The sequence below is a fragment of the Brachyistius frenatus genome, unplaced genomic scaffold (assembly GCF_029030835.1).
Source record: "Brachyistius frenatus isolate BFR_SWC_R1_liver_20210118 unplaced genomic scaffold, ASM2903083v1 Contig_23, whole genome shotgun sequence".
In the NCBI taxonomy this organism is placed as follows: Eukaryota; Metazoa; Chordata; class Actinopteri; family Embiotocidae; genus Brachyistius; species Brachyistius frenatus.
The window spans coordinates 985,039-1,007,781 of record NW_027210622.1 but is presented as its reverse complement, the minus strand read 5'-3'; the positions used below and the strand labels follow the sequence as shown (position 1 = coordinate 1,007,781).

Sequence of the window (22,743 nt, the reverse complement as noted above, 5' to 3'; positions counted from 1 at the left end):
CCACATGCAACCTCTCCAAAACACAAATGCACACAGCTTCACTTCCCACCTATACACACACACACACACACACACACACACACACACACATACACACCAGCAGCCTCCCTCACTTCGCTCACATGCACCTCACTCATGTACTTCCTGTTTGCCTTGTTTGTGTGCCTCAGTGTGTATGTGTGAAGCGCAGAAGACTTTGAGTGCAGCTACAATCAGCGACAAGCGGCTGATTCCACTCTCGTTTCTCACTGCACTGCTCTGCCATGCCCAGGATGTGGTTTTGTTTGGTAAATTGTGATGTGTGTGGCAAATGAATGGGAGACAAGCTGAACAGGAGACACCTTGCCTTGAATTTCTTGGACTCTTTAGACATCTACAGCGGCTATGGAGGCTGGACAGTAAACTGCAGGTAAGACAATAAAGGCAGAAAGGATTTTATTTTGCACTCCATCATGGTCACTGCTCTGTGGGCTCGGATAGAGACAGCAATTGTTGAGTCTCAGCCAGCTGAGCTGTGGACAGAGTTGCTTCTCTATGGCAAAAGTCATATACCAGTGACTCCATGTCTGACCATAAAATATTGATTCAACATCTTTACATCAAAATTACCATCTGAGAATTGATGTTTGAGACAAAATATTCCATTTGAAGCTACTTCTGTCAGTGTCATTTATTGTCATCTGGTTGTGACTCATCTAAATGTCTTTTATAATAATGGAGCTCATTTCTCATTCGTGTAAAAGCGTTGGATGTTTTGTTTTCTGATGGCAGTGTCAGCATCATAGTGATGGGAAAAGCAGGGCTGTTTCTGTGAGCTCAAAGACCCCCCCACTGTCATACCATTTTTGGAACTTCTGCTTTTGTAAACGCTTGATATGATTCATGCTTGTAATAAACATAGAGGAAGTAGAGATGCAGAAACACGTGTTAAATGCCTGCATGTGGTTGCGTTTGAAATGTCTATTTCTGAACATGTGGACACTAATCTAAGCCATTGAGATCAGTTGAGCTAAGATATCTGGGTCAGCACCTTAAACTGCCTGCTAACATGAAGGATACCTCCTTTTAGAATCATTTCAGTTGCTGTAGGGATTGATATGATGTTAAATCTGTATTTGGTTCATAGTTTATTTAGATAGGTATAGAACCTACACTACAAAGAAGATGACTATGCAAACAAAGACTCCTGTTGACTGTTCCTGAAGATTAAGTTCAGTCTGAGAAGAAAGACAAAGTCTGTTGGTAGTTTGCCAGGGCTCCACCTAATAGAAAGACCAAGCCAATGCATGAACATCCTTTTTATGAAACAAACCTCTTGTCAACTACATGGGCATTATAAATTCAGGATAATCATAAAAAGTCACTTTAGGTTCCTTTTGTAAAATAACTGTCAGATCACATTTAGAAGAGTTATAAAAAGTAATGTGGTAACTGAAAATGTCAAATTGTGACCTGCAGTAATCTTGATCAGACAAACTACTACCAAAATAAGATCAAGTCAGTATTATTTCATTGGACCAGCCCTCTGTTAAATGCGTTCTCCACTGATTCAGTGTTGCCGTCTTATAATATTGTCAGATTCATGAGGGATAATTGAAGAAAGGATCAAAAACATTATGCAGCGGTGTCCGATATATACATTTTTCATGTCTACACTTTCTTCAACAGCACCTCATCTACTGGTTTGGCCAGAATTTTTACCCAGACAGAGATGAGATAGAGAAGTCTCTGGCTCACTTCTATAGTCTGCAGGTCCAACGGACATCAGTTTTTTTTTTTTTACAATTAATCCCACTTCACACCTTTTGAAGCCACAAAAGATGTTCTTCAAATATGCAGTGATACTCCACAAAACCTATAAACATTGTTTTGTATGAAACACTGGGGAAGTTACCCTTTAAGTCTTAAACTGGTCAAGTCCAAGTCTCATGTCTTGTCAAAGCAGGTTTCAATTCAAATCACGAGTCTTCGTAAACAGACTGTGAGTCAACTGCAGACGTTTCATGTCTGAATGCTGATTATTAAATAACCTGACATTTTCTTTTCATAGTGTTTTCTTTCCTCAGAGCAGATTATTTCATTATAAGGTGGAATGATTACATATTTATCCTGTGTGGTTATGCTGGGTTTCACCAAGTCAAATCTGTCACATCCCACATCCTCGTGTTTGTGATTTTGATTTGAGTCCATGCCAACTATCGCAAATCCAAGCAGCTCTGTACATTTCTGTTTTTCTTCTGTTTTTCTTCTGTTTCGTCAAACAACTCACTCTTCACTATACACAATGTGACAGCAGTTAATTTACCCTATTAGGTTATATGTCAGGTTATGAAAGAGGATACATTTAATTCCCCAAAATGCTTTGATTTATATCTGCATATCAGGTACATACTGTACGTAATGTGTGACAGACCACGTTTTGTCTCAGAGGGGTGTTTTAATACGTAATGGGTCTCTATGCAATTTCCATATTTTTTCTCAAAAACAGAAAAAAGTAAGTAATAAAAGTAATGTGTACTTCTTTTTCTTGCATCCTACCAGTTAGAAGATGACAGACTCCTCCTGCACAACCACAGGAAGGGATCATCTTTGTCAATTTAGAAAACATTCAATTACACAATCAGTTTGAGTACAATCATCTCCTCCTGTTGAGAAAGAGAAACTGCTGTTAAAGCACATGCATCAGACTCCAAAAGGGTGGGAGATTTGGCCCTTTGTATTTTTGACAGATATCAGATATGGGGATATGAGGAGCGGAGGCTGTCACAATGTATTGTCATTTAAAAAAATGTTTTGTTTTTTTTCACATTTAGCAGAGGTGACAGCAGTATCCAAGCGCAGCTTTGTGTTATTCACAGAATGGCTTCCTGTTTGTCTCTTTACTGCTGTACTATCAGTAAAATCTTCATGTTCACTTTTACAACACACACTTTGAGGTCAACGCCCCCGTTGTGTATACACACACGTCTACACATTTGTTGTTAAAAAAAACACTCAGTGATGTAAGCCTTGCACACAAACATATTTTTCTCCACATTGCACTGCAACAAAAGTAACAGCATGTGGCTTATTACTGAAAATGGATATCTGCATCCTAACTTTCTGTTTAATGATATCTGTGTGAAATTGATCAGACAAGGATCCTGTCCTGATGATGCACCAGAGCCACCACTGACTCCCTCTTGTCTGGACTGAAGTTCCATAACCTGTACAGTACCTGATATTTGCATTAATATTTTCATGTTTCTCATTCTTATTGAGGAAGTGGAGATTAAAGGTTGTATAGAATGGCTTTCTCTTCTCTAAATATCAAAACAAGCTCTGTATTTTGGTGCTGTACTTAGCTTTACAAGACCAGCTGTTGTATCTTATTACTTTGTATAATATTAGTATTAAGGCAGATAACTCTATGCAGTTGCTCATAATCTGGTTCTCTTTGGTTATTCATTATAACGAAAGATACGAAAACAATTATCAATATATATATTGATATATATATATATTGATAATTGTTTTCTTAAACTGTCTTCAGAAAAAAAGCTTTTTCAGAGTTTATCCTGGAAACAGCAGTTGCAATAAACAATCTCACTTCCTTAAAAGCCCCCAGAATTAACATGGAATCAACAGTTAAATGACAACTAAGAAAACTCTGTTAGCTGATGAAAATAATGTAATGTGACTGAAAGCTGCATAGCAAGCTCAGCTTCACTGCTTTGTCAGCTGGTGTTTCCTAAAAGATTTGCGATGTCCAAAACCAAATTTGAAACAGCAGCATTTGTAATGTGTATTGTCTCACCTTAAAATTGTGAGTTTCACGAGGAGTGGTCGCTTGAACTAAAGGGAAGCACTTAATTACAGTAGAGGATTGGAAGTGGACCAATGTTATTTCCTGAAGCTGTAAGAGGCCAGTTCACATCCAGTAGGTCAGTGAGATAAACTCTGTGAGCCAGCAGAGGAAGGTTAAATGTGAATATCAAACTCTATCAATGAGGAGGGCTGAGGGGTCAGTAAAAATGACAGACACACATACTGTACACACACATACATACACACACACAGATCTCCTCATTGGTCTGTGAGAGTGTACCTCAGAGTCTGATCACACCACAACAATAGCGAGGCACCTGCTTCCTCAGCGAAGCACGGAAGCTATCTTCCTGTTAGGAAGCAGTTGGTAATGGGATCAGTGGGAGAGATGGGAGGCAGCCAGTGAGGAGATGGAAGGCGAGGATGAGAAAAAGAAGGACAGACACAGGAGGAGGTGAAGCAGTGGAGTGGTTTGTCTGGGAAATGTCGATTCTTGAAATAGTCATTTACCTTGATGGCAATCATTGGTCAACACGGGGTAGACAAGAAAAAGGATACAGGTTAGAAGGACGGAAAGGGAAACAAACATCAGCGGGTGAGAAATGGGTATGAATTCTATTGTTTGAGATGCTATCATTGTCAGTGTCATCAAAATACTGAAGACCGTGTGGGCTAGACAAAAGAAAAGAGCAAGAGTCTGTGATAAAATGTATTCATTGTTGTTATTAGTAGGAGTTGTTTCTCAATTTGGTGACAATTAGATGATAACATTTGGAAAATTAGTATCACACGATCTCCTACTTGTAGGTGGAGCTGTCAGTTTGTCTTTATCCTGCTCTTTTTGCTTTATTCAATGTTTGGACAACCTCTCCTTTATGTTAGAAAACCTGAAGATGACTATGTCTGTAGAGTTATGGTAAGGTAAACTACATTTTTGGCGATTGTCCCACACCACAGAAACACTACTTGTTATTGTGTGATTGCTGCAAATTTTAAGCAATGAAAAAGTGGAAGTGACCTTGTTGACTCTTAGGGATGTTCCGCATACATCCTCTTGTGAAACACCACATACTCATGCATTTGCAACACCAGTAGCAGCTCCATCTAAACAACTATGTGATGATACTCAAGTTGAGAGCTTGAATTTTTGTTAAATATCGATGTCATTGTTTACTGTAGAACGATGGTAGTGTCATGGTAGCGTTACAGAATGTGATGTTTATTTGGTGTGATGCTTTAGCAGTAAAGCTGACTCATTAAACTTGTATCATGATTTAACAATATGGATACCATGTAGACATTCTGTCAATCATCCACCCTGCCTATATCCATCCATTATCCATTATGGAGCGTATCCGAGCTGACTTTGGGCGAAGTCAGGTCACCAATCCACAGATACACATACAAACAAAGACCATTCACGCTCTCATTCACACCTAAGGGCAATTTGTAGAATCACCAATTCACCTGAGATGCACGTTTTTGGATGGTGGAAGGAAGCCGAAGTATCCGGAGAGAACCCACGCAGGCACAGGGAGAACATGCAAACTCCACACAGAAAGGCCCTGGATTCGAACCCCGAACCTTTTCCCTGTAAGGCAATAATGCTAAACACTGTGACGCCTGCCCTGCCTATAATGGATGTAATTTTTTTTTAGTTTTTTTTTTTTTAATGAATGTTAAATTGCAGAACTATAACTGTTGGTTCTGATAAACGTAACACTTTCACTCCATTGTGTAAGCACCTTTCCTCTTTGATTACTTTTGCACGTCTCCACTGAACCCCGTCCTGGAAGCAGGAGTCAGCACAGCTCTAACTTATTAGTTCCTTCCACTCTAATCGGGCTCTCATCCAGCTCTGTCTGACCTTGACAATGGCCGGAGCCCTATCCGACATGCTCCGCTCTATAGCCCTGCTCAGTGCCACTCGGTACACCTTTTAGACACAATACATCTGTGGGGAGGGGGGTTTGCTGAGAAAAGGACGAACACAGTTGTGTTGATCACATCTGGAGCTGTTGGTATTGTTGTTAAATGGTAACTTTAGAGGGAAAAAAAAAAAATGAAGTGGGATAATTGAGTTTCATTCCTCTGGCCTCCTGAACCTGAGTTTGCTTGGACTTCCTGCCCCCTTTCTATGATGAGGGTCGGATGTTTGTACAGTACATTTGTGTCAGTACTGTATATGTGTTTAAGCATGCTTTATGTATGAACCGTTGAACTGTTTGTGTAACATAAGGATATACGTTTTCTTTTTGTGTCTTTGCATGCTGTTTTGTTTATGTCCACTTTTTGTTTGCTTTTAAGTTATCATTGCTTTAAAGGGATAATGCTCCATTTAGGGAAATCGGCTTAACTTTCTTGACAAGCATTAGATGGGATAGTTAATATCACTCTCATGTCATCCCATTAAATACAAATTTTCAGCTAGCAGCTGATTAGCTCAGACAAAAAATGTAAAGCCTGTAAACATGCCTGGCTCTGTCCATGGAAGAAAAACCTACCACCACAGGTAAAGCTTACCTATGATCAATAAATTTAATTGTTTTATGCAGCGGGGAAGTGTGTAGGATTTATTGGCATCTAGTGATGAGATGCAGATCTCTACTGTAACTTAATACTTCTCACCTTCTAAGCCTTTATGAGAGTCCATGGTGGCCACATACATTTGTGAAAAGCATGAAAGGCCCTCTTAAGAACCAGTGTTTGGTTTGTCCCTTCTGGGCTACTAGAAACATCGCAGTGCAACATTGTGTGCTTCGTGGAGGAATCGATACAGATAGATGCTGTAACTTTCAGAAGTCTTGTCATCAAGGTGAAGTTGCTATAGATACAGTCTTGAAGTGAATAGTCCAGCACGTATCGTTTTTACATGTATTGTGTGTATAAAAACAGGATATAAAATGTTTATTATTTGTGTTTCGTATATTATTTTATATAATATATATTAGGTCGATTTTGAGAGATGACCTAGTGTTTCGTACTGCTTCCAGTTTTTATACTAATCTAAGTTAGACAGCTGATTAATTTGCTCATATGTACTATATATTCCTTCAAATGCCTAACTGTTTTCAAGCCTTACTGTTGAAGACCTGCATACATCTGCTGTCAGCCGTGTGTGTGTGTGTGTGCTCACGTGTGTGTCGGGGTTATTTGGTGAGTGGGTTTGCAAGGAGCCAGTGAGTAATACATTAACACGTTTCATCGGCCAGCTATCATTTATTTCTGGCTTCCATGTGAAATGGGGAAATTTTGAATGTCCAGGGGAAATTCTGAGAAGATGTAATCAGACAAAAACAGTTTTTGATGTCATTACTCATTTCTGTCTCTGTCTTCACTCTGTAACCAACCTTGTTGTCATTGATACTGTTTAAGAAAACATTTTTTGGCAAAAACAAATTTGTTTTAGTTTGGATGTTCCCAGACACAATCAACAATGTGAACAACAGAGTTCACCAACAAATAATAATAATATTATTAGGGATGGGTATCAAAAGTCGATACTTTTAAAGCACTGACCGAACTGCTTTGATGTTACTGTTGAAAATTCCTTGTTATGTGGTGCCAAATTTATATGCCTATGAAAAACATTCAACTTTCATTTGCAGAGTCTAAATAATCACGGATTGTGACTTCTTATTATGTTGTATATTTAAACATGATTAAGTTGTTGAGCATTTGACTATTTGTGACAGAAAGAAAGAACTGATGAGCTGCTCAATTTCTAAATTGGAAAATCTTCAGCTTTGTCCCTTTTTCTTAGTTTTTAAGGAAGTAACTCTTCTGTTTCTTAAATTTGGACGTTTCCCAGTATTTGTACATGCTGTACTGCGTCTCTGTGGAAAAACTCTAAAATGAGTTAAGAGAGGCTTTAAAAATATATCAAGCACAAACATAACATATTATCAGCAAAGTTACTTCTGCCACATTACACTGATGAATTCCAGAACTTGTCTGAATTGATTAATAGGCAAACAAATAAACAATAATAATAAGACAAATAATGAATCTTTTGAACTTCGTGGGGAGTAGATCTGGTGGATTTAGGAACGATTGAGGGTTCTGGTGATTACCAAAGGAGAAAACAAAACAAAACAAAAACAACAACAACAAAAAGGCTTGACAAGACAGGGTTTGCTTGACAAGGATCAAGTAAAATTGTATGAGATGCTTTGGCTTGGAGGCTACATTACGAAAACAAGAATATGGAAATAAATATTCTATATATAAATATATATAAAAAGACAGGTAAAATACAATCACACAATTTACAAATTTATACACTCAAGGAAAAATATAGACAAAATGTATAAAGTTAAGGCAATATCATGTATTGTTGACAGCAACATGGTTCTTCAAAGATGTTTTTCGTGTCTGATCTTAAGGGTATGAGCAGTCCCCTTTAATAACATCTGTGCAATCTGCTAGGGACTTTATAGCTTATGAAATGTTGTAGTTACCAGTGAAGAAGTGGTCACTGCACCATTTTGAATAAATTAACTTCTGTTTTCCATGAAACGCTTTAATTGACTTGAGTAGCAATTTTGGTTGGAGCTTTCAAACTGTCATCAATCACCAGAAATGTTGTTTTTCTGATGGGACGTCCCTGGTACTTTCTTATGCAGATCTCCTGCGTTGAGATGTGTTCATAACAGAACTGAAACAATTTGCCACACCTGGGCTGTCCTCATTTGCGGCATGAAAAACAGCCAAACGCACGAATAAACTGAAGACCTGAATTTGAGCACATCCTCATGAGTCAGCCGACAGAATATGATTCTTTTTAATTTTTAATTTTTATGTCTCTTCAATCTACAGCATCATTTCAAATCTCTTCTAAGTGTGGTGCTTATTTTAAATATAATATCCCGTCAGGCTGATTTGATAAGTCATATTGTAGGAATTGTGGGCTTTTCTGTTTTGGTTTTCTGTTTCTGTCAAAGCTTGAGTAAATGCCCTGTATCAAATAGATGTACTCATCCTTGAACAATATAATTATTGAAGTTGTAATTCATATATTAGTTCAATAAAAGCCACTGAGTAATTAGGTGATTACAGCTCGAATTAAGACTTTGAATAAAACTGGCTGATTTGAGGCAGAAAAGTCGACTAGTCGTGTGTGATGTGTTGGACGTGACATGGTTTCAGGAACCATGGCAACAAAACAGCAATATAAATAATGAATATTTTTCCTCTTCACAAATGTCCTTGTGTATCTTCTCAGACTCATTTTCATATTTAACGGGTGATCTGCCTCCATGCAAAACAGATGTGATAACACAGCATACTGTCCATGGAAAGAGAGCAGCATGTGTGTTTATGTACATGAGAGCATTATTTGTGGATAGTATTCCACAGAACACTTAAATGGAAAGTTATAGGAGTTATGTATCATACTTTGATACTTAAAACCAGTGCTTTCCCCTGCTTCTCTCCAGAACCTGATCGGTGAAGATGCAGCACACCTCATGCACAGAGGACCGGATCCAGCATGCTCTGGACAGGTGTCTGGACGGGCTGAGACAAAGTCCGACAGCAGCACATCACTGGAACGGTAAGACTACAGTTTCTACTTTATTTATGAGGACCACAGTTGAAATTTGGGTTTTGTTGAAAAGAGTTTAGGCAGGGCATGTATCCGTGAAGCATCTACCAAGAACTGATTGTTCTGCACTGCTATACAATAACAATGAATGAATTATGTAGAAAATCCAGTTTCATGTAGTTTTGTTGTACTGTACATGTGGCTTTAAGCGCGTGATCAGAGAATGGCTCATGTCATCGCAAAGCATGCGTAATTACTGCAGATAAGAGAGTATACATAACTTCAAATATGACCCATCCTCCATTTATGCTATTAGTAACAGCAGTTCATTTTTTTATTAGCACCAAATTTAGTTAATGTCTGTTAATTGTTTTTCGTAAAGGATTACTAGTAAACAGTTGGAGAAGACTCAAAACTGAATCTTCTTGGCCGAAATTGGGCATTGCCCTTGCATATGTTTGCAAATACAAACATTTCATTGTTTGGACTGTTTTAGCTTATGCAGTTGCTCGGTCCAACAACAGGTTGATTAAATGACCTTATGTGTCATTGTTATTAATTAATTAATTAATGTTATTAGTTCTGTGTCTGCCAAAATTCTATTTTACATATATAGAGTGTTGACTCAAACAGTTGTTTATTCACACTTTTTCAACACAAGCATGTGACAGACACGTGTGAGCATACATGTGTCTGAGCTTGTTGTTGGTGACGCTGTTGCTGTAAGATCATCGGTGGAGCATATTATCGGGTTGGAGGAAGTTGTGAGAATAGACAGCTGGGAGGAAGTGGTGGCACCGACCGCAGCAAGTGAGTGAGGCATCATGAGGCAAGAGTTACTGTGCTACAGGGTGTAAACACAAGGTGGATGATTAAATCGGTATAATTTGTGCCATAAAGAATGATGCACACTTGTACCAAGTACTAACGCGGTAACTTTTATACTCTAATAGAGAGTGATGATGGGATTTTGGAAGATAAAACATGCCAGCTCAAGCTTTAAATTAGTTTTTCTCATTTGTACATTTCACTGCTTTTTCAAAGGCGAGTTTTCATTATTCCATGTCGAAACAGACAGTTGTCCAGGCACATGTAGTTTGTGAGTTTGATTAATGTGGACTTCCACTTGTTTGCCAGTAGTGTTCTACTGAAGAATTGAGATAACACAATTTACATCTTAACAGGATCATTTGAAACTTGCGGCTTCTTTTCCAGAGTTGGTATCTTATCAAGATAAAACCTGTAGTGCTCTCCAGTGAATAGAGGTGATAATGATGCAAAAGGCACACTGCTTTTTAGAGATGATAGATAGCACTCTTGGGTGTGAAGAGCTTTACAGAAGTACAGCAGCAACTGCTGAAAAACATTTCTGTGTAACCTGACCAGCTGCTGATGTGTAACTTTCTTGGAAACGGAGCTTCTTAGAGGTGATTGTGAGGAGTCAGCAACCGTTCTCGGTTGTTTTTAGGAGTGTGACAGACCTGAGATCAGGGTGGTTTGAGATGCTGTTTGCACAGCTCTCTTTTGTTGTTTTGGGGGCGCAGTAATTATCAATACCTATTTTCAATACAAAGGTCAGAAATAATCTGTGTCTAGTTGTCCCCAATTTTATCCAATTCCACTTTTCCTCTTTTTCATTTCCCTTAATTTTGTTTAGCCACAAAACGAGTCTTTTCATTGAGAGACTTCAGCTCTTTTTTTTTTATTGTGACAGGAAATCCATCCTGCCATATAATTCATACAATCATTCTAACTGAAACACGGAACAAAAGGTGATAAAACACACCCTCAAAATGCACCAGTACTGACAGTTAAGGGCTTTAAAGCACTGTTACATGTTTTTGCAAACCTGCATTTGGTTCATATTAGAACCAAACATGAGATCAACCTAACCATTTCACGAGTAGTGTGTTGTGTATATGATGAAGGCTTAAGTTTCAGATTTGTGTAATTGGCAAAGTAATTGTATCTTAACCCTCCATGTTGTTGGCCTGTGTTCCAACAAATCCTCCAACCCATTCGACCATATAGTTTCTTTGGTTTTACCCTCAGAAACATCTGACAGGAGTGTTTCCAAAAAATAACCCCCTGTTAGATTTAGGCACAAAAAAACCCCCTTTGATTAAGGTTAGGGAAAGGTAATGGTAAACCATTTTAACCATTTTTAGGTTGAAATGATGACTGGATCTATGTTGCGCATTACAGTTACTACTTTATTAAAGTTATTCGACATTCGTCATCATGGTAACAGTAAATGCATATTTAAAAAACTGTCCTGACTTGTGGTTGGAAATGGGAAATGAACAGCCATCTCCTGCAGCCATATTTGCTGTTGTGTCAAACCATCAATCCAACCAACCAAACTCTCATTATATGGACGTCATCTAAACAGTGTCACTTCTCCAAAACATGAGACTGTCGGTATTTGTACTGCTGCCAGAGGTCACTCAATTTTAAAACACCAAAGACTTTTGGGGTTGTTTTTTGGAGGAGGAGAGTCTCGTCTGTTGGCACTCTTGGACCACAAACAGGGAGCTTTCTTTTCCTGGTAAGCTTACTGAATATCCTGACTCAAGTCTGCTCTAACTGACAACATTACAGTCCCTTGCACTGATAATTAAATTTGACATTGGCAAAGCAATTCCTCTGTCTCTTCATCCCACCACCGTATCTAATCTATCATTCCAATAATATATTGTGTTCCAGAGCATTGCTCAAATCTAACAAAAATGATTTCAAGGTTCAACCTTTGAAATCATATTCAAAACATCAGATAATAGCCCATTTCCTGCCTTCAAGAATGCGGGTAACCTTCTGGGTAATCTGTGTTGATATCTGTGTACTGAACTTGTGCGAGTATTTACCATAGACTGTATATAGGTATTTACTGTATTTGTATTTGTGCATTTCTGTGCTGATGTGCTCAGCGGGTCAATCAATGAACCGTTGGAGTCTGGAAGAGCTGGTGAAGAGAGACCCTGAGAACTTCCTCATCCTTTTACAACAGATCATCAGGAAGACCAGAGAGGTGAGAGGTCAAAGAACAAGTCAAGTTTATGATATATTGTAATGGCATAAGAGTACGATAAGTACTGAATGTTTATTGTAACCACTAATCACTATCTATCTGCCTCTTTCTGTCACCATGCATTCATGTGTGAGTTCAGGTTCAAGAGCAGTGTCAGTATGAGCTGGTGGCTCCCCTCGCTATCATGTTCTCCTCTACGCTGCTGCAGGTAAACATTGTCCTCATCCAGATGTTTTCAAAACATTTAAGTGTTTCACATGTGTAAAAGCATCCTCCATCCAAAAGGTCAGCAAGTTCCTCTATTCACACTTCTATGACGTTTGTTCGAGGTGTTCAGTAACAAAAGCCTAGAGTACAATTGCAAAAGTACAACATAAGCCTTTCCCTCATAAACACGGCTTCTGTTTTTCTGTCAGACTGAGTTGCATTCACACTCTGTAAAATCAGGTAGTCTTTGTGAGCTTCCACAAAAATCCTGTCACTAGAAAACTTCTGATTAATTGATGTATTGCTGATTAGAGAGCTAGCATGTAATGGGCCACCTGTACCAACATAGATTGATTGCTGTTTACAAAAAAAAAAAAAAGTTTTCACACTTTTGTTTTTTAGAAAAATATTTCACTATTGGGTTAAAAAAAAAAAAAATTCAGCATGATCTGAGAACGCCATAAATGTCCCTTTGTCTAGCACTTGATCATGCTACAACTCTGAGGTTTTGTAATAATGAGTCAGAACTACTTTCATAAAACTGGTCATAAAGACTGTGACATTAAAAAACACTTTATAATGAAATAACATCACACTATCACACTCAACTGTGTTCATTACCTCATAAAGTATGTCACATTTTTAGCTGAAGATATAAAAAACAAAAAACCCTCAGCAGCAATGAAATCATTGACACAAACAATGTTGTATTATTTATAATTAGCTTTTATAAACTTATACATGCCACCTAATGTTTGGGTCCATCAGAATAATGAATTGCATTTATTAATTAAGTTATTAAAAGTTATTAGTTAGTCATTTAATGCGCAGCAAACCTCCCTCCTTTATTATAACCATTTGTCTACACTAATCTATAAATAATAAGCCTTTTAAACAATTCATGAGGAATCTATCTCTGACAGGTTTGATAATACTAGATACATTTTTTTGAGTTATTCATTAAAATGGTTGATTCTAGCTTATTAGGGAATATGATAAGAACTTAATAAAGAAACAATTCCATGAAAAACAATTGAGTTATCAACAATTAAACTATACAACCTGTTGTAGATGTACTCCACACCAGCTGTCAATTAGTGTTCTGAGCCTCAAACACCTGAAAACAATGTCAACATATATAATTGACCAGAGAACCACACACATGCATACTGTCCCCCAAACAGAAGAAATGTCCTCTCTATGAGAAACAATAAGCAAGGAAGCCTTAAACAGGTCTTTCTGTTTGTTCACAGAACGCTTCGTAAAATAAAATAACTGCTTTGTGCTTTGGTTGCAGACACCGTACTGTCCTCCAGACACAGAGCTGCTGGAGGAAGCGATTGAAGTGTTTTGCTGCTTCCTCACCTGGCCTGAACCTTACTGCAGTGTGTGTAGAAAACTTCTCTCCACACTGCAGCTTGAGATCAAGGCCCCTGGTAAATAGGGGGGGGGGGTTACAATTTATTCTAATGGCCTCTCTCCGTCTTTATGTGTCTTTTTATTATACAAGTCTTTTCTCTGTCTAACACAAACTAGTGTTCTTTTAATTTTTCCAAGAGGGTTTTTCTATTTGTAATATTTGCCCTCCCCCTAGTGAAAAGTCAAAGTAATGCATTTAGAAGGGGGCAAAAGAACTCTGCTCATACTGTATCACATACACCAGTATAAACAAAAGTGAAAGGATTATTAGCCATTTCCTTATTCTAACATAACATTGTTTGAAAGTGGATGTAGTTTCAGCATTTACAAAACTAAAAAGCAGAAACTGCATGTGATTGGTCACAATTGAAACGCACAGAAATGGTCAAAGGAAGTTCCACAACACCTTAGCCTGACTGAATGAATTAATTTAACCCTCCTGTTGTCCTCGGGTCAAAATGACCCATAGCTGTGTTCAACCAAGTTCTATTTTATTTCTATATTTTTATATTTGTTGGGATCATTGGTCATCATTCTTTAAAGAAACCCTCACAGCCTCCTTGTCACCAATGATCCCAAAAAATATGAAAATAAAATAGAACTTGGTTGAACACAGCTGTGGGTCATTTTGACCCAAGGACAACACGAGGGTTAAATTACATGAATGAGTGTAAAATGGTCAGTTGGGATTGGTTTAGGAGGTGTGTTTTAGAGGTGTTTTTTTTTTTTTAATTGGTTGTTTAGGCATCATGGATATTTCAGTAGCCAACCACCCTTCATCTGCCTGTAGTTATTACAGCAGGACATTGTCATGGATAACAAAGTGTCCTTGTCCAGTTGCTGTGTAAAAAAAAAAAAAGATTTCTGTTTTCCTCACAGGAATTTCCTTTCAGAGACTGGTGAGAGAAGAGCAGGGCCTGAACACCTCCAACCACTGCTCAAAAACCATGTAGGTCCACACTGAATCAACAAGACAGAACTACAGAATATACTGCATATATTGTACTCGTTATTATCTGTGTTCTTTAAACAGCTGCATGTATATGACAATCTATTTTCAATACAGTTCAGTGGGTGCATTATCTTTACACCATGTTATTTGAAATTAAAAACCACAGCTTTTTCATACATGTCAGTGGTTTACAGTAAGTTTATCTGATAACATACTTTTAAAGTAAAAACTCAGTTGTTAGCACTTGCTGGGACTGGAAAATCCTTTTTTACTCCCGTCTCTTCTTACCAAACCCCATCGCCACTGTAGCATCCTGTTTGCATCTTCTGCCATTGTGTACACTTACAAACTTTATCAATGACACCAGCTGTTTGCCTGCCTGCAGGACTGTGCTGCTGATGAACGCAGGTGAAGTTCCTGCTGACTTTCTCTCAGTGGCTAAGCAGCTCAGTTGCATTCAGCACACACAGAAAGAGACCTACATGACCTTGATCAAACATGCCTTCCAGTCCACACTAAGCACCAAGTACCCTCTACACAGCATCCACAGAGCTCTGCAGGTACGTGCTCAAAGCATCAGGGACACTGCTTACTGCATAAAGTTATTTCTCCAACAGAAGTGCAGGAGATTGACTTTTCCTATGTGGTGCAATGCTGCATTAGGATAATTATTTAGATGCGAAAACATTTTCTGATAAACCTTGAATATATGCATTTGTAATAGATCAAAAATATATCATATTTTGAGTTGACTGAAAAACTTTGGGATGTCCTGGCAACTACGCAGTTAGGATGCATGCAATGCACCGCAAAAAAGAAAATTAATTAAAGTGATAGTCTCTCATTATTTCTCATCAAAGATAAATAAACACCATATGCACCATGCTAGTGTTTCAAGGTAACTGTTTTTTATTTATCTCATTGAAGTATTCAATACATTTTTCAACTTGAACTGACAGGAAACAAGTCTGACCAGTGCTCTGCACCTCACATGAGTGTTCATCTAGTTCTGGGCTTATTTTTAAATCTTGTATATCTGACAAAGCACTGCTACCCCAGTTTAAATTGATCTTTTTTAAATGTTAGTTTAAAAGTGAGGTGAAGTTTGTTGTCATATTTTAATCAACCTATTGGCAAGTCTTGTTTGAAGATGAAAATGTTGATTCCTAACCTGAGCGATATTAATACAAAAATGTTATATGCATACACATTATTGTAAGTTTGAATGATTTTATCAATTTGAATCTAAAATTTGAAGAATTTTCTTTCTGTTACTGTATGAAGATATGAAAATCCTGGATTCTTGGAGTAGTTTGTGGTGTCTATAACTTATTGAATTAAAAAGATGCACAGAAGTAAAAATCCCCAAATAGCTCTGTGCCTGTTCAATATCTTACAATTACTTTTTGCAGGTGAAAACTGTGACTGAGTTGGCTGAGATCTTCTCCTTGGTAAGTGATGTCTTAGAGACAGCTGCTGCCATGAGTGACCCACTGAAGGGGCGCAGTCATGTCATCCGGGGACTGGAGAGACTGAGGGAAATGATGAAAATCCCTGCATCCAATGGAAGGAAGTCTGATGGTAAGAGGGACGGTCAACTGGGAGATTGGCAGTGTATTACATGATACTGAGATTTTCATTTTAATTAGATACTGCTCTGACAATCTGGTATTTTGCCCTATTCTGTCCTCTCAGGAATGCTACAGACGCTGCCACTGCCCACAGCCAAATGTTACATGTTTCACTGGGAAAAAGATAACTTTGGTAATATATTATACATGATACTGTTTTATTTTTTTTGTAGGAAAGATCATTTCCCTTTGAGCTGATTTCCCTACTTCTTTCAGCAGAGAGAAATCCATTCCCAATTTAATCATCACCATATATAATATATTTTTTTTGTGTGTGTGTCTGTTTTGGTAGCTAAATATTATTTGATTATGTTATCTAAATATGATTAATATTCTGATTCCTGCAGATGTTCTGAACACCCTGTTGGAACATGACCCTGATGGCCTTGCCACTAATGGGCAGCCTGCAAATGAAGAGAAGGCTGATATTGATGATGATGAGGGGGAAGAAGACAAAGAAGAGGAACATGTAGTAGAATCGTCTTCAATATCCATCATCCCTAATGACTACAGCACCAGCTATCGTGCCTCCACCTTCTCCACCATCTCGTCCCTCTCCACCACCTCCACAGACTCCATGTTCTCCACCGTGTCTGTGGCCTCAGAGTCCTACTCTGCCTCCCTCTTCTCTGTCACCTCGGGAGCCGATAGTGACTTCTTTGAAGATTCTGACGACTACATCTACTCTTCCCCTGTCGCTGAAAAATGTTCACCAAAGTCGATCAAAACCTCGGCTCGGCTCAGTCAGCACTTCTACCGGCTCTTCATTAAACCAAAGAGCCCACGGTTACTTATTCGGGCCAAAAGCTTGGGAAACAACGAATCAAAAGACCTCTTAATGGTGCGAGAAAACCGTTCCAACTCTCTGCCCCAGCAAGTTAAGTTAAACAGTCCTGAGCCCTTACTTCAGCCACAAAGTCAAACTCTTAGACATGTCTGCTTCCGAAGGAGGCCTATTCTGAGCAGCGATGAGGACAGTAAGGATACCACACTGAGGGTGGTGGTGTTTGGTGCTGATCATGTTGCAGGCAAGGTTGCCCGAGCCTACAACAGCCTGAGGATGAAGGAGACTGAATGTCCACGTCTCAGCAGGGCCTTCAAGCTTCAGTTCTACTTTATACCTGTGAAGAGGGACTCAGCAGGAGGATCAGGGGGTCGGAGGTCTTCTGTTCCTGTGGTTCAAACTGGATCTCCAAAAGGAGTGGCCCCATCTAATGTAAGTAGAGTAATAGTCCAACCAAACTTCAAGTACTGAACACAAACTTGTATGTATTACATCCTACTGTGTAGCCTAAGCACTACATTCACCTATATAAGGTGTAATTACTCTGTTTGGTTTTAAGTGTTGCTTTTGCTTAAGCAGGATCTTAACCACACGGGGACAGGAGACAGCACTAATGACATCGCTCATCTTCTTGGCATGTTGGACCCTTGGTACAAAAGAAACACCCTTAGTCTGCTGAACTTGCCTGCAAACGTCGTCTGCCAGGTACAAGTGGAACGCAAGACTAATCATAAAGATTCTCCTTCATGTTTTAGAATATGACTGTAGACTATCACAATCATAATCTCTAAATGTCTTTCTCAGCATTCTTAGCAGTCAGACAGATAAAGTATTTCAACTATGTCCAGTGTTTAGTGCATGCTAACGTCTATCATCCTGTTCTGTAACCGTAATGTAAACCATATTACCAATGTTGTTGCAGCAAACCTCAAAAACAGAGTCGGAGTCCTACAACAGTTCATACGAGAAGCGTCTACCCATCCTGGCAGACTTGGTCCTGTACTACTGCCGCTACGCTGCCCGGCCAGCTCTAATCCAGCTCTATCAGGCTGAGGTCAGACACACTTTTACACATAAACACACACAGTTGTAATACACTACCCCTGCCTTTACTTTCCTAATTTAATGAGCCATTTCCCCTCCCGGTGTCCACTCCAGACCCCGTCACCTTGTAAAGAGGAATAGAGGCCCGATAGCCTTTCGGTCGTAATAACTTCAGACTTAGTGAGTGATCTTTGGATGTTTGGTGTTGCAGTTGACGTTAGCTTGTGGTGAGAGGAGGACTGAGGTGTTCGTCCACTCCCTGGAGTTGGGTCACACCGCAGGAACACGCGCCATCAAGGCCATGGGTGAGTGTGACACACACGCCAAACACACACATGCGTATCGTAGCAACCATTTCACAGTTTCCGTGTGGTGAAATGCATCATCAGTTATTATGGGGCTGTGACTGCACTAATGGTAGAGGAACATCTGTTGTTTAGATACCATGATGCAGTCCACTTCCACTTTTCTAGTTTCACTCTTCACTACTGCTTGTACGTCAGAATTTTTTATTTCGTTGAAGAACTTAAAATTCATGGAAAGCTGTTTATGTCTGGTGTCTGGTGGTTACAGTGGAAATTACTTTTCCATTACTCACGGCAGTCACACAAACAGTTGCAGCATTGTCGACTGCTATGGTTGTACATTTGAATGTTGTAGTCGAGTTTTTGTAGCTCTTTACTGAATTAGCACACTGCTACTCTCCCATTGATCACATGTTTGTCCTTTTCTTGCTTCATATATCACAGGTGCTGCTAGTAAGCGGTTTGGTATTGACGGTGACCGAGAAGCTGTGCCTCTGACACTGGAGATGGTGTACAGCAGGGTAGGAAAATGCTTGATTTCATCCACTATCAAAGTATATGTCTTAAAGCTACATTTTTACAAGAGTTACATTCATAAATATGTCATCTTTTCTGAAGATGAACATGCAACTGGTTGACAGTGCAGATTCTCCCCTTTCAACAGAATTCATCTGGTTTTAGTTCTGGTCACTTCTCCACCCACAGGAGATGACACAATTACACTATTCTTATGTCCTCAGTTTTTACTTTTGCGCCCTATTCAGAATCCTTGCAATAGTTTGGCTGCATTTATGATCATTACTGTTTTCTCAAGTCCCAGCACAATAATCTTATGCTCCTTCTTCTCTCTTTCAGGTGGTAATTAGTGGGAGAAGCCAGTGGAAAAGAGAAACCAAAGTCTGCACTTCAGTGAACTTGATCAAAGCATGCAAGAATCCAGAGGAGCTAGGTATGATGCCACTTGCTGTATGGCTAAAGCATTAAACTTATTTTGCCTGTCAGAGAACACGCATCATGTGTGTCTTATTGTGTGCTGTTCCTTAATAATTGTCTATGGCAGGATTTAAAAAGTTAATATTTCACATAGCTTTTGAATTTAATGAAAACAATTTAATTGTTTAAATGATCAAAATTTCCTTACTTGCATTAGGTGATGATGAAGAAATTGTGTAAGTATATTTGTACTGTGATTTACCTAAACAACAACAATTTACCTTTCAGACCCAAAAATGGAGTGCCTGCAGCTCTCAATGACTGAGGTCCTGAAGAGACAGAGCGGTAAAAGCAAGAAGGGCTACAACCAGGTGAGCTCAGTGTGTCAGCCTGTCTTGGTGGTTTGTGGCAAAGAGAGCACAGCAGCAGTGTGCTTTCAAAAACAACCCTGCAACACATTCTCTATATAAAAAATACATAGATTGGAGATCAAAACATATCTTTGATAGCATCTCAGCCTATCAACCGAATCTCTCCTCTCACAAATGCAAACACGTATGAGAACAGTTTTTTTAGACTGACAGTTTGATGGGGGAAAAAAGCCACAACACACAAACAAGACTCGTATCTGTTTAGCTTGTGTTTGCTTCAGCACTCATATTGTTTGCTCAACACTGAAATGTGGTTTCTTAACCCAATTTGGATTTGGAGCTTTCATTGGGGGATTATGGACCTATTTAAATGGATTTTCAGCACAAGACTCCCTTTAGGCTCACAGCACATCTGTAAGAGCTGTAACAGCAACGTGCATTGTGTAAAACACTTATTTTCATTAAGGCTTTTTTATCAACCTTTAAATTTCGTTTTTGAAAAATGTTTTTCAATTGCATTTAGTGCCCGCTTTTATTTATCCTTGCAGCAGCTCACCATGACTGAGGTGAAGGTGGACAAGGTGCAGGTCAGCGGTGCTGGAAACACAACTTTTGCTGTGTGTCTGGACCAAGATGAGAAGAAGATATTACAGAGCATCACCAGGTGTGCAATCAAGATAAACACACACACACACAGCAATTGATGTAGACATGCAGAGTGTCTGGAAAGAAGTAGTTCCCCCACCAGCTATCTAAGTTTTCCAGTAAAACCTGTTTTACAGTTCAGAACAAATTCCTCCACTTTCTTCATCTTCATAAAAGCAACCTATGTTAACATGATCATACATCAAAACCCCATTTTTAAGGAGCTTCATTTTTCAGAAAGGTTTTCTTCTTACAAAGTCATAAAGAACAGGCTTCTTATGTCTTGTTGTATTATTACTAAAGTTTCTTACATGTCTTCTCTGTAGCCACAACCTTCTGTCCTCTCAGGGAAAATACGTGCAAATTTCACCCAAACTCACATCACCCACTCACTGCTCAAAACTGGTGTGTTTTTCTCTAACCCATGTGTCTCCTTCTGTCTCATAAAGGTGTGAAATATCAGTGTGCTATAAACCTGATGGCTCCACTGACTGGAGGCTACAACAATCCAGGACCTCGGCTCAGATCCAGCCCCTCCACCCCACCTTTTGCTCCCTTCTCTGCCTGCCCATTGTTACTTTCAGTGGGGCTCTTCCCTGAGATGCTTGCTGACCTCTGGTGTGGGTGAACCAAACTGAAACTGTTATCCATTTGCTGTGAATAACACATTGACCACAGAGGGAAAAGTACACAGGACGTTCAATCCTTTCTGGCTGTCGTCTTCAAGCTGCTGTGGTCAAGTTTACATGGTGGCTGCCTCGAATGCACCTTTTGTAGTTATGACCACTCCAGACCTGGCTGGTCCTGCCATCGTTCATATTAACACAAAAGTCACAAAAAAACAGGAACGAGCAAAGACAAAAGAGCTCCGGTGAAGCTCTGTCTACTTTCACTGTACAAAGCAATCATTCACTTTAACTAAGGGAACCATTCAAGTTTCACTCTTCAGGTTTCAGTTCCGCTGTTTGTTGAGAAAAACAACTTAACCCAGTGTGACATAAGAATGTAATTAGGTAAAACAGGGTGAATCTGAAGAATCTCAGAGTGAAATGACGTCCAAACTGGCAACAAAAAGATAGGATGCTTTTCTCTGGATCAACCTGCATGGACATGGACGCTGTCATATAGTAAAGGCTCCATCAGGGGCGACTATCAGATATTAATATCTGAGAATGGACACTATGGATTTATACAATATGTAAATGTCATGTTTGTAAAATATTGTATTGTGTTTTATAAATTTAACATCGCACCATCATTTTTTAGGTTTGTTAATTATAGCTGAGGAGTTATACTGGTTCAGAGTTGTATCTGTAATTATAAATAAGACCAGCAGGAGGCTCTGATGACATTAATCTGACTTCACTTACAACCATCCAGACTAGATGATACTTGTAATTAAGTCTTTTTGTAACATCTGTTATATATTTAATGCTTAAACGATATTCTGATTTTATAAAGTAATAATCTTAATTTAATTGACAACACATGTAAAGGTTGGTGCTAATTTGGTTGACCATCTTCTTGTACAAAAAAAAAAGAGAAACTGATTCAATGCACTTTCCAAAAGGTTTAACTATGACATTAAACATTTTGTTGTTTTGTTGCTATAAGGGGACAAGGTTATGATTACTTGACTGATACTATTTTTTGTAATGCTGGGTAAGATTATTTTCATGGCATTGAGGCACTTGAACTTGAAATGACATAAATGATTAAATTAGGTACTTTAATGTTCAGATAAATGCCTGACACAAAGGCCTTGTCGCCCCTGCATGCCTCCTGGAATGGAAATATTGCAAATATAATATTTGTTTTATAATCACAGTATATATGTATGTGTATCACAGATGCAACTGATAAATCTCAAATTCAGTCTTCATTAAAAATATGTCTTCAATGTAGTTTAATTGATTTATTTATGTTGATGTGTGCCCTACTTTGAAGAGGTGTTTTTACACATGACCAACAATTATTATGTCCACGCAGACCAGGAGTCTACTTAGTCTTATTCTGTAACTATCTACAGGTACTGGTTGCATTTACTCAACAAAGCACCACTCTTAGGGACT

At 38.8% G+C, this 22,743-nt stretch overlaps 1 protein-coding gene across 1 annotated transcript; it reads left to right on the top strand.

Moving 5' to 3' along the window:
* Positions 1-247: 247 nt before the first annotated feature.
* Positions 248-22,575, top strand: pik3r5 (phosphoinositide-3-kinase, regulatory subunit 5). The gene is made up of 18 exons (XM_069697219.1): positions 248-409; positions 9,246-9,361; positions 12,280-12,380; positions 12,520-12,588; positions 13,885-14,023; positions 14,886-14,955; positions 15,344-15,518; positions 16,371-16,539; positions 16,654-16,722; positions 16,937-17,805; positions 17,953-18,078; positions 18,296-18,427; positions 18,629-18,722; positions 19,167-19,243; positions 19,578-19,671; positions 19,944-20,026; positions 20,575-20,690; positions 21,121-22,575. The coding sequence occupies exons 2-18, from the start codon at positions 9,262-9,264 to the stop codon at positions 21,269-21,271; spliced, it is 2,634 nt and encodes an 877-aa protein (XP_069553320.1). The 5' UTR covers positions 248-409; positions 9,246-9,261; the 3' UTR covers positions 21,272-22,575.
* Positions 22,576-22,743: the final 168 nt, after the last annotated feature.